General features: G+C 38.0%; 1 protein-coding gene across 4 annotated transcripts in view; it reads right to left on the minus strand.

The window, feature by feature from the left end:
* LOC139945579 (mitogen-activated protein kinase kinase kinase kinase 4-like) overlaps positions 1-17,247 on the minus strand; it is a 60,746-nt gene that overhangs the window by 26,654 nt on the left and 16,845 nt on the right. For all 4 annotated transcript variants that reach the window (XM_071942975.1, XM_071942976.1, XM_071942973.1 and 1 more), the window contains exons 4-10: positions 14,886-14,930; positions 12,353-12,433; positions 11,410-11,520; positions 5,373-5,463; positions 4,939-5,124; positions 4,373-4,451; positions 3,714-3,880 (exon numbers count right to left, since the gene is read on the minus strand). In XM_071942975.1, the coding sequence (XP_071799076.1) occupies positions 3,714-3,880; positions 4,373-4,451; positions 4,939-5,124; positions 5,373-5,463; positions 11,410-11,520; positions 12,353-12,433; positions 14,886-14,930 (760 nt within the window). The remainder of the gene's footprint in view (positions 1-3,713; positions 3,881-4,372; positions 4,452-4,938; positions 5,125-5,372; positions 5,464-11,409; positions 11,521-12,352; positions 12,434-14,885; positions 14,931-17,247) is intronic.

A 17,247-nucleotide genomic window follows, 5' to 3' on the forward strand; every position in this document is an offset into this window, starting at 1 on the left:
CAAGGCTACATGTAGATGATTGGAGGAGGGAATGATTTTTGCAATATCGGGTCAGGGGTCATGTAAGGGGTCAGGGGTCAGGGGTCATGTAAGGGGTCAGGGGTCAGTGTAAAAGGGTCAAAGAAATGACATTGTATGTAAACAAAACAAACTTACATATACACCCGTTTCAGACAGGCGCTATAGAGTCAAATCAAATTCTGAATTAAGTACATGAAAAGTTCGACGTCTGAAACAGTTGGGAGCGACGGGACGCGTCAAAAGTCGAAAGATCGACTGTTGCAGTCGTTCGGAACGACTCTGGAACGCTTTGGTTTCAGACGTCGACCTTGTCATGTGCCGAGCCAATGTATTATGTTATGGTTATGTCAAGTTTGCCTGTCTGAAACCAAAATTTATTTGGTTCGGCGTGACTCTGGCCTTCCTGTCTGAAACGGGTGTTAAACATTCACAACACCTTGTACAACCAAAGGTGTTTACTGGTCAATAGAGGGCAGTGTTTACAGTTCACAATCTACATGTACATGTATGTACCACCAATGGTAAATGGAGAGCATCATGCATTCACTAAATTTTATGTAGAAAGAAATTATTGCTTAAAAACATTACAAACATGGTGCACTGTAACTGACTGTTGAAAAGATAGGTACTGTAAGAGTAAAATCTGGGAAAATCTGAACTAAAATTCCACATAACTGAGGAGGTTGGATTATACTTCATGCAAATATTTTCAGCCTTCAAGAAAGACTCTGCCAGGGTCGAAACGTCCGCCGATTAACTATTTTTCTATGTTTGACTATTTCACTGTTGCAATGCGTTCGTGTTGGCATGCTCCAAGAATGGCCTTTGCCACTGCAACAGAAGTTTCACTAAGGCCCATATAACAGCATTGCTACATTTACTCTGCAAAATGTGTTTTCACTTTATTTGCAAAATTATTCAATGCTCAAACTCTGGAATTTCAGATTGAAAAACCAAAGCCACTTTCACATTTTGTCAAATAATTAAACTTACAAAATCAAGGATGGAACAAAATGGCTGCAACAGCAATGATTGTGGGTCAGACTTTAGAAAGTTGTTATGCAAAAACATATTGCTTAACAATGTATCTCCTTAGCAATAATAAACAGGACACCGGTCATAATGCATGTACATTACAAGGCAACTTGACTGGTTAACCAACTCCAGCTCAGCAAATTTGTTCATGTTAGTCTAGCTCCTTAATAGAATTGGCCCCAGACAGCAAACATTTTGATGCAAAATCTGAACACTTCACGTACGGGAAAAGTAACTACGCATGTTGGGTATGAACCAGCCTTTAACATGAAAAGAAATCCAATTATGAGGGGGGAAAGGTGAACAAACTTTTAGTGAAGCAGATAGGAGAAATATTTCAGTGGAATTCTGCCTTTGATGATACAAGTGTGAAATTTGGCATGCAGTCAGAGTATGTCATGAGAAAACAAATTTGGCTATTTGAATTTTTTTATGTGGCTTTACCCTTACACTGATGTGTGTAAGCACTTGTATACTCAATACTATCCGAGTTCTGTGAAATCAAAAACTTCACAAGCATATACTCGGGAGGCATTCAAACTCAAGACCTTTACCTACTACACCACCGAGATGGCCCGGAAGGTAGAGGGCGTTCAAATCCTTTATTTTAGCAGTGTGCACTGCAAGGATTTAATAGATGTTAAAATTGAATCTGGGATAAAGAACATTGTTTGGTTTTACCCTTCACACAGGTGTGTGTTAGCACTGTATACATGTAATAAGTACTTTTCTGAGGTCTGTGAAGAAGGAAAAAAATCACAGGCATACCTGTATATCTGCAAAATGGCTGTCATTGCTTGTTATTCTACTTGCTGTGGCCTATATAATAGCCAAACCTTCTTTTGACACACTCTGACTATGTGCCAAATTCCATGCCTTTATCAACAAAGGCACAATCCCATCACATATCTGCTATACTACATGTAATATGGAAAGAAATTAATTAACCAAACCACGTATAAATGATGATGGCGTAGTTACCATGAATTGGGACAGCTACACCCTGTCCTGATGCAGCAAGAAATTACCATTGAGGGGAAAACAAGGCGTTAGATATGAACTTCCTACATGGAACATCAGGCCAGTAAACTTACCACTGTAAAAGTCTGGCAGTCGTGTGTTTTTTAGAACTAAATTAAGCCACTTTGAGATATGGCAGGACACAATACTATGACACTAGTTGGGTTTGGGTGAAATTAAGTTCGAGTTAATTTGTCAGTGTACACCCAAACCATATAGCGCACTCCTACAGTGTCCATCATATTTCAAAAAGGCCAAAGGCTTATACAGCACAATGTAATGAACTTCTTGATAGAAGACATTTTGTCCAGGAAATGTCTGTGTATACACAAAACGTGTTGTTTTACATGTGCTTTGTGAAAATGTTTATTCTGGCAGAACACAGAGTCTGAATGGAAATCAAAATTATCTGTTCTCAATCAATAGTACAGGGCGAAAAGTGGCTGGAGTTTTAGTAAGTGAGTTTTTAGAATGCCTTATGCACGGATACAAGATGGCAAACAGGTGTGGATGAAAAGCTACAGATTATTTTTGAAGATAAACTTGTAAGTAAAGTTGTTTTGCCCCCCTACTCTTATTGTTTGGTTGTCAGCGATCCCAGGACCTTTCCATTTCCCCAGAGGTAAGCGGCAACATAAAATAGAACCTCTGGGGATCACTTACAAGAGTCCTACTTCCAACAGTTGCACTCGACACAGTCTATGCTTTTATACTGTGCATAGTCTTGCCAGGCACAGAACAGCTCTATGTCCATGTACAGGTGTGCCACAACACAAAAACCATTTAAAGATGCTACGTCAGACTTCTGGCCCCAAACATTAAAAAATAGATTTTTTTGAGTGAATGGTATTTCAAAGGGTATCACCCGCTCTAACAAAAAAAGTTTTTAAAACGTTTCGAATAAAACACATTAGAATTGGTCACGTGATATATTGTCGGGATCCCGACAAAGGGTAATTTTGAGCACTTTACTTCACTGCTACTAATAATTGGTGGACCTTTTCAAGCAATGGCTCAAATGAAAGCTTGTAACTTTCTCGACCCCAATCAAAATTCCTATTGAATTTTAAATCAAAATTTGGGGTCAAATTGGCCAAAAATTTGACATAGCATCTTTAATGGAACGGTTTCAAATGGTTGGTCAACTCACTGGGCAATGTCAATAAGAGTAAAAGGGTTAATGGACAGCTTCCAAAAGTTCTGTTAGCCCAAAAAGTTGACCACAAATTTTGTCTGAATCGTCAAGCCCCAATGTCTTTCTGCAAATCAAATAAACCAATACAGCAATGGGAGACTTTTGGGAACTCTAGGTGGCAGCAGACTTACCAGGTAAATCCATTGTTCTTGAAAATGTGAGCGTAGACCTTATCGCAAATACACAGTACACGTGCGTTAGGCATGGAATGAGGCGCGCATGCTGGTCTAGCTAGCGATTAAATAGACCAGCATGCACCTCATTCAACAGTTAGCACTTTTGCAATGGGTATTTGCGAAAAGGTCTATGCTCAGACCAACGTTAACAATGAAAAGTTACCTGGTATGATTGCTGCCACCTAGCGTTCAAACATCTCCAATTGAAATTGTTTAACTGAATCTCAAATCCCACGCGGACCAAGACAATTCAGTCCCGGACTAACCTCTTTTCTTCTTAGTGCGATCGATGTGGTCCTTGAGTTGGATTCGAACCTGCCTCTCGTTGGGCAAGTCTTTGATGTATGGGTGCTTCAGGAGCTGCTGTGTGTTAGGACGATCGTGGTAGTTCTTCACCAAACACTTCTCGCAAAAGTTGGAGAACTTCTTACTCCTAATATATAATTAATTTAAGAAATAGATGTATTAAGCCTGATTCATACTTCCTGCGAATGCGAAGCAAATTTTTGTGACGCAACCATCGGTATGCACTATCGTTCCAATTGTGACACAGGGAAATTTGCTTCGCAGGAAGTATGAACCGGACTTTTGCTGCATCCAACAATACATCGAGCTGTTATACGCAAGTTGCGCGCCAACACCTGCAAATGGCAGTTGATACACATGGGGGGGGGGGAAATTGAAAACTATTTTTATTTCACAACAAATTCACATAAATCATCCATATACATGTAGAATGCTCCAGACAGCACTGAGTTTAGGGCTTGTAAACCCAATATAAACACCAATTCAAAAATAGACAAACACAAATTGGAACGCTTTTAATAAAGAAATTTACACTGCTGTACATATGTATTCCTTTTAGAAAAACAGAAAGCAAGTTATATAATAATATATATTAATATGCAAATTTTTATGATCTTACCATTTCTTGCTCTTCATCCTGGGTGGTGGGTTTCTAGGGATTAGAAAGAGCGCCCTCATGGGGTGCATATCACAAAGGGCTGTAACAAAGAGAGAACAAAGTTTGAGTGTGTTAACAAATGCTTGCAAGTTGCCAAATGCATCCTGCAATTATCACAAACTGCACACTCACCAAATAAACTGCATACAACAATTGTGAGTGAGCAAAATTTTGCTCATTATTGGAGTCAAAACCATGCACAAACATGCACTTGAGATTTGACTTCCAAAATGATGGAAATGGTGGACCCACATTGGTCGGAGGTGCGTTCCACAATGTGTGAGGAGTCTATGGAAATCAATAGACCCTTGCATAATGCAAAACGCTACCAGGTGTACACTGAGGTTTCGCACACACGTTTTACTCGCAAAGAACAGCTATCGTCCAATAATCTGCCTCCTTTTGACCTTAGGGGTGGCGCTTTTTGAGAATGTGACATATATGCAAGGGGTATATACCTTTCTGATTGGCACGCAAGTCAACATTTTTTTAAGAACACGCCCCCATGAGAGTCGGACCAAACTTACGTGGTTGTCCCTCTGCCATCTCCAACGCAGTGATCCCTAGCGACCACAGATCGCTACGGTTATCGTATGTGGCATCAGGATTCTCGTCACACGCAATGACCTCCGGTGCCATCCAATACGGGGTACCAATGAAGGTGTTTCTACGACCGATAGTCTTGTCCAACTGAGCACTCACTCCAAAGTCAACTGTTAAGGAAATAGTTTAAAAATGTGTGTTATTTGTTGTCTGTTGGCCGTCAAACAGAATGATAAACAATAACGTTAATTTTTCTATTTATTGCCAAACTTTCTCTTCACTTTCAATATAATTTATTTAATTACAAATACCCCTTAGAAGTTTATGGAAAAGGATTATTCAACTTGGAGGAGAAGGATTTAGGATACATTAATTTTAAGGAAATAATAATTAACAAATTTTTATGAAACAGACTGACCTAGTTTGACCTCAGCGTCCTCTGTCAGCAACACATTTTGTCCTTTTATGTCTCTGTGGATAACATGGTTGGCATGGAGATGGCTTAGACCCTGGAAGAAAAGAAAATAATTGAAAAATTAGTTATTAAAAAACGTCCAATGCATGACTTTGATGTGAGTATTTAGTTGATGTTGTTTTTGTCAGAAGAAGGTGTACTATTGTATTAACCCAAGCTTGTAAAATAACTTAATGTTGCAGTTTTACATCGAATCACGAGAATAATAAATTTGGGATCTTTTTATTCAACTCAGAGTTTCAGAAGATATGCACACAACTAAAGTACTTCCAGTCGGCTGTCCTAGGACGCATTGGTACAAATGCCAGGGGAAGTTGGCGTTCAACATCCAGCCACCATCTTAGAGATAAACTGATAATGAAACAATAGACACGCACAAATTTGCATGTGCGGCGCATAACGCTGGCCAATGAACAACCTCCTTTTGACATCTAGGCGAGGGCGCCCTACTAACATTACGTCACATGCATAAGGTCTATTTCTCTTGTCAGGATCTCACCCCGATGACACATCTGGGTCGACCTGGGCAAGCTACATGTAATGAAATACATTACATGTACTCCATTAAGTACATGAATAGTACACACACATACTCATCGTATTAGACTCAAAGGGTATCACAAGTCAAATTTTACTTTAATGCAAAATTTAAAGTGCACTAGGCACTGAACATCTACATTTTGTACACTACAGCACAAAGTACATGGCCCTTAAGTTTGCTCTCGATCAATGTCATTCAGAGGGTACACGTGTGCATACACATTGCACTACATGTATGTAAACGAGTACCTGATATACATGTACGGTTAAATTTGTACCACATACATGTAATAATGTTCCATGATCATGCGAGCAATGAATATACACTTAAGGAGAGTTTTTCCAGTACAGGACATTCCACCCCCACTATGCAAACATGCATGTTTAATAATCACACACACGTCCTCACTGCATGCGACAATAATTTGCCAGAGTAGAACCCTTAAAAAAGAAAAAATCCCCCATGCAGTACTACGACATATACATGTAGGCATAGAGGAAGATGTAGACAACAGCGCTACCCTCCCCCCCCCCCCCCTCCAATCTGCTTCATTAACTCCACCAGCTCTAGTAGGCCCTCCAGCCATCAACTCCCGACTTCAAGAAGCCACACAGTGAGTTAGTGTGTAGTAGCTTAGACACACATGCAATCCCTTCGTCCCATTGCCCTCCGTGGTACAATGTACATGTAACTGCTTCACGCTCGACCTACATGACTAAAGACTGGAAATGATGCTACTGTCACTGTGCATTGCTAATGACATCCCTCAGGCAGTGAGATGCTGGACATATTATCCATATAATGCAGGAGACATGACACAATTACAGGAATGTCAAATCATATACTTGTATACACACAGCTAAACCTGATGAACATGAACTGCACACATAAAATGTACTACATCAAGGAATTTTTAAGGCAAAAAAATACCTTGGGTTTTTGTAACCGTTTGGTTGCTTTTAAAATCCTATGCGAATATTCTGTACAAATCTGTGACTTCCTTTTTAAAAAGTGGTATTTTTTTAGACACATCACAGAAAATAGGCCTTCATGTATGCAACTCGGGTAAAATTTCATTTCAAGAAGCGTTTTTTAAGATTTCACAGAAAATGTGGAAGCTAATCTCTCTCACACAAACAACATCTATGTATGAATATGAACTGCAAAAATCACGAAATTTTGATTCCGCTACTAGTAGAGGATAACACTTGAACCCAGAACCTTGTAACTGCAAATCCTGCAGACGAACCACTGGATCACGATGATTGTTTGAACATAATGTAGGGTTGTGGGAACATAAGGGTGTCGGAATATAGTGCAGTCACCATATTGCCAGCCCAGACTAATGGAACAATCCACTCTGCAAGCAGCACAGCATTAGTGACTTGCCAGCGATAAGACTATTAACATTGACCTTCTCACCTCCCGCTTCAGTTATTCTGAGAGTACGGAAGATCAACAAATGATAGAAGTGTGATGTGCCACTGATTATGATACGACCCTGCATGGTAAATGATCCGCTGTATGGCCGAATGATTCAACGGTAGACATGTCAAGCAGTATTTTATGCTTTAAAGCTTCTCCATGAAAGTGGGCCCTGGTGATGATGATTTTGACAAAGGATGATTTTGACTTGTCCTACTTTGGATCTTCAAGCCTGATACTTCATGGAGGCAACGGAGGTGATTACCTCTATGCCCAATTTCATAAAGCCTGGATGGGCTTTATGAAATTGGGCCCAGCAATATCCTTGACACTGCATAAACAATTAGGCCTATTGGACAAACAAAACATTATGGACTAGACAGGTGAGCAAGTAAGTTTTGCTATCGCATAAAATGAATTGCGCAGGCCTATACGTACATAACATTGAACCATAAAGCATTCTTTGCTTTCAAAACTAGAGAGTACATGTACTATACATTGTACAAATGTAGCGCATCAATATGGTACATGTACATCATAAAATGTACTGTAGTTTACTTCCCCACCAGGTGCATTTACAAAACCCTACATGTACACTACAGCATTTGTACAACCAATGTACAGAATTGCTGCTACACCAACAATGTACATTCCCTATGTTATTATCAAATGGCAGTATAATAGGCCTACACATTATAATGAGTTGTTGGCAAAGGTTCTCCTAATGTGGGTTTATGGCTAAAGGCTATGCACAGTAACTCACTGTCATTGACCCCTGCAAACCTTATACATTTTCTTCCTCCTTGAGCGTTGAGTGTGTGTGTACATTGTATGACACTGTTGACAGTTGCACAAAGTGAACTGTATAGTCTGTGAATATCATGCACAACATACAACCTTGTGTAAATAAGAGCCAAGATCAAACTTGAGTCGCAGTACTGCTGGACACTCAACTTGCAGAGATGTAAAGAAACTGGTAGCAACAAAATGAACAGTTTATTAGCTTGCAGTCTAACAAGTTTTAGATAATAATTAATAATATAACAACAATGGAAATTTTTATTATTTAAGTGCCAGTATCCGCCGCATACGGCGCTGCCCTACAAAAAACCAACCAACAAGCAATGAAAGTAGCATAACAAAATAAGAAAAAGAAAATTAACAAAATGCTTCTCTACAGGGATGAGTTTTTAGACTGTCTTGAATTTGTAAAGTGAGTTGGAAAGTTTCACACTGCATTTAAAAAGAAAGTTATAAGTTCTGCAACACATGGCCTAATTTCATACCAGCAGAACGAAAAAAGAAAAAAAAATCCAGATAAAAGACTTTCTGTACATTTCTAAAGGCAAACGCCAAGCCATTGGCTTTCCCTGCAGTAACTCTTTTCAAAAACCAACACTCCTTTTAACTTTCATTGTTACTTTCCCTGGACAGCACACCTATAGCCGAGACTTCCAAGTATTAAAGTTGACACAATGCCAGAAGGCAAATGAAACAAAGCTATTGAACCCTTTCTCACATCCTGCTCATTGTACTATCTTGTTTTGATATTACTACCATGTGGTCGGATTAAGAAGCCTAATATTTGATAAGGAAATTTAAAAAAAAACAGTTTTATTGTTCAATGGTTGCCACCTTTCACAACTTCATTTAATAAAACCACAAGGGAAAGTGACTGCGTAAATTTCAGCTAATTTGGGGTTAAAGGAAGACAAATTAACTAGAGCGAGGCTTGAACCTGAATTTGAGTGGGATAGCAACATGTTTACATCATTACCGGGCACATGTATACAGTCTCTGTGAACATGTACTACAGTACAATAACAACTGCTTATTATGATGTAAAACTAACTATGTAGGCCTACATTGTACAACATGCTTGTTTAGAAATATTGAAATCTTGTCCAATGTGGTACTACTTCATGAACTCGGCAATTCCATAAGATTTGCACTTTACTTTGTAAAATTTGGTTTAAAACAAATGAAGCTCATTTCCATACGTATAGTACTTCTTTGTAGTGAAAGCTATGACATAAATTTAAATGATTTGTTGTCAATAGTTCAATATTAGTCAGTGTTGTTAGTCTGTTGGTGTATTTGTTTGATGTAGTGTCTGTCCGTACATTAGAACAAAAACCATTGCTTCACCCTATGCCTTTAAATGTTGTCCTGTTTTGTTAATATTTATCCAACTTCCAAGTAAGTTGTTATAAACTACTTCTCTGGTTCATCAGTATGTATATGTACATGTTTGTATTATCATGGCAACATTGAAATAAAAATATTACTAATAATAGTTTGACAATTGACCTTAAAAGCGTGATAACATTTTCACTAGCTATACATCATGACCCTCATCACTGTAAACAATCATGGCATATTTTCATGTCTACTTATCTTATTTTACCCCATGGATTAAGATAAACTTTGGAACCTTTAGCTGTCTGATAGTGGAAATTGGCTGGCCCACTTGATAGTGACCCCAGGTAATTTTTTAAAGGTGTGGTTGAGGTTTTGTTCATTGCAAATTTCACATTAACGCCTGTTGCTCCTGGGCCACAAGCAGAAAAAACTGCTAGACAAATGTCTTTGCCAAGCAAAAATTTAGTCGGGCACCAGCCACAACAATGCAAACTTCATTTAATTTGGGCTGATAACCCCTTTCTGCTAAGCAATAATATTCTGTGCTTAGCAAGTTTTTAAATATAAAATTAGGCCCAGATAATTTCTACATTTGACAGGGTGGTGGAAGGAATTTAAACATAACCTCCTGCACCAAAATCTCTTCTCACCCCTGAGATCATTCAAAAAGAAATGTGTATACAGGTTTCATTTAACTTTATCCAGTCGTAGAAAATATGCCGCCACACCGCATTCGCACCCAATGAGCCCCCCCCCCCCCAAATCCACGGCACCATAATGCTATCCCATCAACGCAATATGAGAAGGATCTGAAATTTCTTCATGTAGACTTCTTTTCCACCAGTGCCACCACCCCTGGGAAATGCTCGATTGCAAGGGCTCCACAATGTGTGATTTATAACCACAATTCTCCAGTCGTTTTAATGCCAAATGTCATGAGTACACAACGACAAAAGGCTTTTGGAGTCAACGTGTTTGAGTGAACTCTTTGTACGTTTCCTAGGTGCATGTATTTACACATTCGGGAAATAGTAACTTGATTAGAAAAAGAGAATGTCTGTATGACATTTTGAAGAGCTGTCAACATTTTGCATTGTGCAATCAGGGCATCGTGCATTGTGCAATCCCCAAAGCAATTTGAGCATCAATATTAAATGGTTGGGATTACCGGCTGCTAAAAAAATACAGGATTCGAACTACCTCTACATGTAGCTACAGGGCATTCTTGGTGGTCTAGTTGGTAAGACATCTGCTCCAGAAATGCAAAGGTCATGGGTTTGAATCCCACTCGAGTAATATGCCTGTGATTTTTTTAAAGAACTTTGGGTACTCAGAAGACAGCGCTAACACACATCGGTGTAAGGGTTAACAAAAAAACGCTTTATCTCTGATGCAAATTTAGCATTTTAGAGATATTTAGAATTGAAAGGGTTTCCATAACGAGGGAGATTGCCAATTTGCTCATCAGAACATTGAAAGATTGTTTCATTTTCAGGGAACTTTCTGCAGTATCACTATCAGGGAGAGTTGGCAGTTATGCATTTTGAAGGGGCACCAAGGCCACCCTGGCACCAATGCAACGGAGGCAATGACCTCATTAGCCTCGATGCAACTCTTGGCTTTCATTCTCAATTGCATTAAAGGTACACATGTATATTAGTTAGGAAGAAAACATGTTATTTGTTTCATTTCAGTCAGTTCCCACTAGAACCATTTTCTCTGTGAAACATTTCTCTCATATTTTAACAGTATTAGTTTCACTTCATAAACATTGCCAAATAGTCGCCTCTTGGCCAATCAGAAATAATAAATGTCCCAGGTATGAATGTAATCGCAGCCACTACAGTAATTCAGAAAGGGCCCAAGACTTACCCTCAGTATCTCCCTGCAGATGTAAGCTATCCATTCCTCCTTCAATGCATTCCCCTTGGTGGCCTTGACGAGATCAGTCACTGAACCAGCCCCGCAAAACTCCATCACAAGCTACAAACAAGAGGAAGAAAACAAACCAGGAAACTGATGAGGACAGGCTTCGAAATAACCAGCGGGAATTGCTGTGGTGCTGTGTATGTTCATTTAAAATTCTCAGTCAGTTCTCGAAATAACCCATGGCATCCACCGAAACTGCTGTGGTGCCCTGTGCTTTTGCTGTGGTGCCCTTTGCAAAGGTCCAATACAAATTTACATTTTCGTCATAGAAGTAAGTGCCCCTTACCAGAAAGAATTGCTGTGCGCCTTCAAGATTAAATTTCAGGGCTTGTGAAGACGTTATGATAAGTTACCATAGAAAGGGTGTAAACAATTAATGTGCAGAATTGTGTTTCAGGACAACCAAGTTTTAAACTGAAAGTTTGATTGGTTTTCTTCCATTCATACATTGTGTTTGTAATGCAAGTCATTATGAATGTTATCATGGTTATATTCTGCATGTGGAAACAGGTCTTGGGGGGGGGGGGGTAATTCTAGCAACAAAAAAGCAACAGAAATGCAATACATTTTTGTCATGCGCTATTTTATTTTGAGAAAAAGACGAGACAAAGACTACATGTAGCAAAATTGTTACTTCCTTGCAGCTTTTTTACAAAATTACATTTAAATGGCGAACAAATGCATTATAAACAAAATTAATATTGCATTTCCGTTAAAACATTCCGCTCAAGTAGCCGTTTAATTTTTTCCCCTGATGTTTCACTTTTACATAATGTTTCCTCAAGATCATGTTTCCTCAAGATCAAGATCATGTTCTGCCTTAGCAGATCTTGAATATTGTGGTTAATTTCAGGAACTAGGGAAACAGTGTGTACATTGTACATACCCATAGCTGGTCGTCCGTGTTGCGTATACCTTTTTTGATGAATGCTCCGTAGTATGTGGCAATATTCCTGTGATGTGAATACTTCACAAGAAAAAGAGTAAAAACACAAACAGGTCATTGGTTATTACTTTTGTTTTTTGCCTACATACATACACACACTGTATTAGCACTGTATGCTCAGTAGTTTCCCCGAGTCCTGTGAAAAAAATTCACAGTGCTAAGACAGATTGGTGTACGGGTAAAAATCAAATTAATATTCTTAATATTCTCTATCCCTGATGCAAATTTAACATTAAAGGTCATTGGGTTAAATCCGACCTCTACCTCTAACAAAGTTTGGAGGGGGTCATGTCTTCTGTCGCTGCACCTACATACATGTATGGGATGTGTATTCCTCATTATGTATGGGATGTGTATTCCTCTTTTTCAGTACATCAGACTTCATCAGTACATCAGTACTTCAGTAAAAAGTTGTAAACTCTTTGGTTAATTCTGACCTATTTTTCATAAACTTTAATGCACATAACAGTGCGTACAAGCACTGACCGTCAACAGTTTTTAACACTTATTTTAACACTAAGCCTGTTTTTTAATGTATTATTATTTTGTTTTCTTCAGAAATCAGCAAGTTTGATCTTGCTTTCAAATGTTCAAAATTTGCATGTATTCTTGTACCCTACTTTTCCACATTATGTTTGTTTGAATAATTAATGGCAAAAGAATTGAATTTAACTCCACTAGAACCAAAACAAATAAATAAATACTATAGAAAGAAAGAAAAATATGTCACAAAATAAATGTTTATTTTGTAAAAGAACGTTTCTTTGCTCCCCACAAGTAGTCTAAAAACCAATCGGGAACAGTAAACTCCATTTATCAGGAGCTCCACAATCATGCCAATATGCAAAAGCACTTAATGAAATCCAAACAAACTATACACGAACGACAACAAGCCAACTACTAACATTGTGTATGCAGTTCATTAAGTTTTTAATGACTAACAATGTGCCCTTTTGTCCTTTAATTTATTTGTTTCTAGAAAGGACAGGAAACAATCTACAGATGAGACAGGTCATTTCCGGTGTTGACTTTGGTTGCTATGGTTACTCAATAAAAAGGAAACTCTGTAACTCCGACTTGAAAACTGAGAGCATGTTTTTTCAATCCATGTTCCTGTATAGTGCATACAAAAATATAGTGTTTGAAATACTAGTAGACTATAGAGCATTCATGGTGAAACATGCAGGGCTCAAAATTAACACTGGACCACAGGCTTGAGGCCAGTGCTTTTATTAACAGGTTTTTATTTTTGCTGAAATGTTTCTCAGATTGATTGTTTTTGAATCCCTTTCTCTTAAACCACATTCCTTTGGAGGGAATCATTTCCCAAAAAGAGTAAAGAAGAAATCATTGTTTGCATCCAAGTTGATAAAAAAAGAGGAAGCTTGGTTTTATTATTTTATTTTCAAAATGGCTGCCATTCCTTTTTAAAAATTTAAAACAACCAGTGATTTTCGATTAGTTGACAATTAATGGTTTTAAAATCTATTATTGGGTTGGTAAAAAAGAGTAACAAAATCCATGCAGACACCCCAAAAAAGGGGGGCGGGGACTCTAATAAAATGCTGCACTGCTTCTTACTACAGTGGTATACTAGTAAAATGTCTAAGGCCATTAGCCTGGAGTTATTACCAAAGTACACCCTCCTATTAGTGACTATACATGTAACTAACTAGTATATTTAAGTCGTTTGCAGTACTCGCTGCTAAAACATAGGATTTGAACTGCCTCTTATCTAGCTACCGAGCAATTTTGGTGGTCTACATGTAGTTGGTATGACACTGCTCTAGAATTGCAAAGGTCTTGGGTTCGAATCCCACCCGAGTTATATGCCTGTAATTTTGTTCACAGAACTTGGGAAAGTACTGAGTATACAGTGCTAACACACATCGGTGTTTATACAAGAACAATTCTTAGAACAACTAGTGTAAAACTTATCATGTAAAACTTATCATCCCTGTCATAAAGTATAATTATTTGCTCTGGGGAAAAAAAACCAATGACGACAGTGAAAGCACAGCTACGACTGATCTGTAAAGCCCTTTTTTCCCTCTATGGAATTATTCCCACGCCATTGCCCTCATTGGATGAACTTGATCCCTGCGTACACACTGTACTTCCTGCGTATCAGTTTATCTTTTATTATCTCTTGATGAACTGCAGGAAATTCAAGGTGTTTTGTATTCCCGTCAGCTCTGAATTTGACCTTCACATTTAAAGGCATTGTATACTTTTGGTTATTGTCAAAGACCAGGCCCAAATTTCATAGAGTTGCTTTTTATTAAGCACAGAAAGTAGCTAAGCCATACCAAAATTACGATTACCAGACATTTTTGAGAACTTACCAATTGTCCAGTGCCTTTAATAAACCTAAAACTTTGGTTAGAACGAAACCTATTGATAATTAATATTTTCAGTGAATTTGAACTGTTTAATATGAAGTTTGTTCCCTTTGTAGTATTATATTTCTTACCTTTTTAAGAACATTTATTTCCAGCTTTATTTCTTCTTCCTCTTCCTGCAATAACAAAAAAAGAAGAAAAAATGGGATGGTTGTTATTTTTACATGCAGAAAATGTAGGCCTAAGGCATCAGCAAACTAAAAAATACTTGGATGGTTTCTTACCCCAAAATCCTACACACAAAAACAGTTGTAAACAAAAACAAAAAACAGTTACATGTAGTTTGTTAATCATAACTGGAAAAGTTTGAAAACTTCTAATCAAGTAAACAATTCTCTTCATGTAGACCTTTAAGATAGTTCAGCCATTAATGTACATTGTATCAGGCCTAATACCACGGAGGCAACAAAGGCGATCGCCTCCGTGCCACCTGGTCATTGCCTTGGTGCCCTTGAAATGCTCCAGTAGAAATTAATATTTCCTCATAGGGTGCCCTTTCCTAAGTAGAAAATGCCTTAGTGCCCTTGCCCATTCAAAAACGAAGCATAGTGTATGATCGCAAAACCACACAAGACAGTTCTATTTTAAATTCTAACATTCATAGGTTGGTGGCTGGCCGCTGTTAATGGATCCCACCTTTGGCTCGGTCCCTTACAGGGTTCTCTGCAGTTTATTTAAAAACTGTGGGCATTCAGGACCCAAATTTTTGAAGTTTGACCAAAGAACGCTGTACTGAAAACAAGGTCTCCGAAAAGTTTTCTATCTTGGTGTTTAAACCTCCTGCTGTGTTTTTAAAACCTCCACTGTGTTTTTTAAAAGACATCTACTGTTTTTAAAACCTCTACTGTGCAATCTGGAGCATTTTATATGGTTTTTACTTGATGTAAAACTGTTGAAAAAGATAAAAAAGAAGTGTTTTGTTTTGCCCTTATCGCATATCGGGCATATCGATCAATACGCTAGCATGTGCATCTCTAGGGAGAGCCCAAAATGTAAGTCTGCTGACAAGCCAAAGTATCTCAAAAATCTTCCAAGGTAAAACGCTAACATGCAATTAACTGATACCAATACATCAATGTCTGTAGACTCAGCGGGGAGTATTTTATTGGTTGTCAAAACTATCTTTGACATTTTGCAGTTGTTACCATCTTCACCTTCATACTTGAGGTTCAACGTTCAAATTTCATTTATTTTCCACAGTATCAAAACAAATTAAAAATCAAAAGTAAAAGACATTATCACTCAAGAGTGATCAGTTTAAAGAATCAAATTTTAGAAGCAGAGCTTGTATGCAATGGACCCTAAAGACATGCACTTTGCATTGAGACAAAGAACAACAATTTACAATTTAGAACACAAATATGTAAAATATATCTGAATGCACATACCTACATTGCTTGAATTTGGTGGGGAAACAAACAAAATCCCTGGAAAAGCATCAACTCTGTGTGAACAGAGTATTAAAGGCAGTGGACACTATTGGTAATTGTCAAAGACTAGCCTTCACAGTTGGTGTATCTCAACATATGCACAAAATAACAACCCTGTGAAAATTTGAGCTCAATCGGTCATCGAACTTGTGAGATAATAATGAAAGAAAAAAACACCCTTGTCACACGAAGTTGTGTGCGTTTAGATGGTTGATTTCGAGACCTCAAGTTCTAAACTTGAGGTCTTGAAATCAAATTCGTGGAAAATTACTTCTTTCTCGAAAACTATGGCACTTCAGAGGGAGCCGTTTCTCACAATGTTTTATACCATCAACCTCTCCCCATTACTCGTCACTTTTATGCTAATAATTATTTTGAGTAATTACCAATAGTGTCCACTGCCTTTAACCATGACGTGATAAGATTTATCCCTGATGCAATTGTTATAAATCATTTAAAAAACCAACAGGAACAACAACGACAACAACCAAAATTAGAGAACTGTATATCCAGTGATTTTTAAAATAAATTTAATGAAGTTTTCAGCAAGATTGCAACTTGAACAATGTAATTGGTTGAAAACTCGGATGATTTGAATGAATATCCTTTCCTACATAATACAAAACCCAACCACGTCACCGTCAAGTTTTTCTTTGATTATCACTGACCTAATTCTTCAGTGCACAGAACCAATGCACACATACCAACACACTGATGGACCAAAAGCACTGAATTAATTTGCCACGTCTGGCCAACTGATCGATGCAGTAAATTACATTATTACCCCGCATCTTCCTTCGAGACAGATTTATGTCTAATCAAATATAACCCCAGCTACTGGTGTGCACGAAGATTGGATTAAAGCGATATAATAGATAGTGCAACCACAGAGGAAGGCTGGCCATTTTTAAAGACCTGCTAGAACGAAAATGTCAAGTCGTAAACTTTGCTGAATTTCACTTAAAATGTTTTCAATGAATAAGGAAATTGAGTCATATGACTA

This window comes from Asterias amurensis, chromosome 12 (genome assembly GCF_032118995.1).
Source record: "Asterias amurensis chromosome 12, ASM3211899v1".
NCBI lineage: Eukaryota > Metazoa > Echinodermata > Asteroidea > Forcipulatida > Asteriidae > Asterias > Asterias amurensis.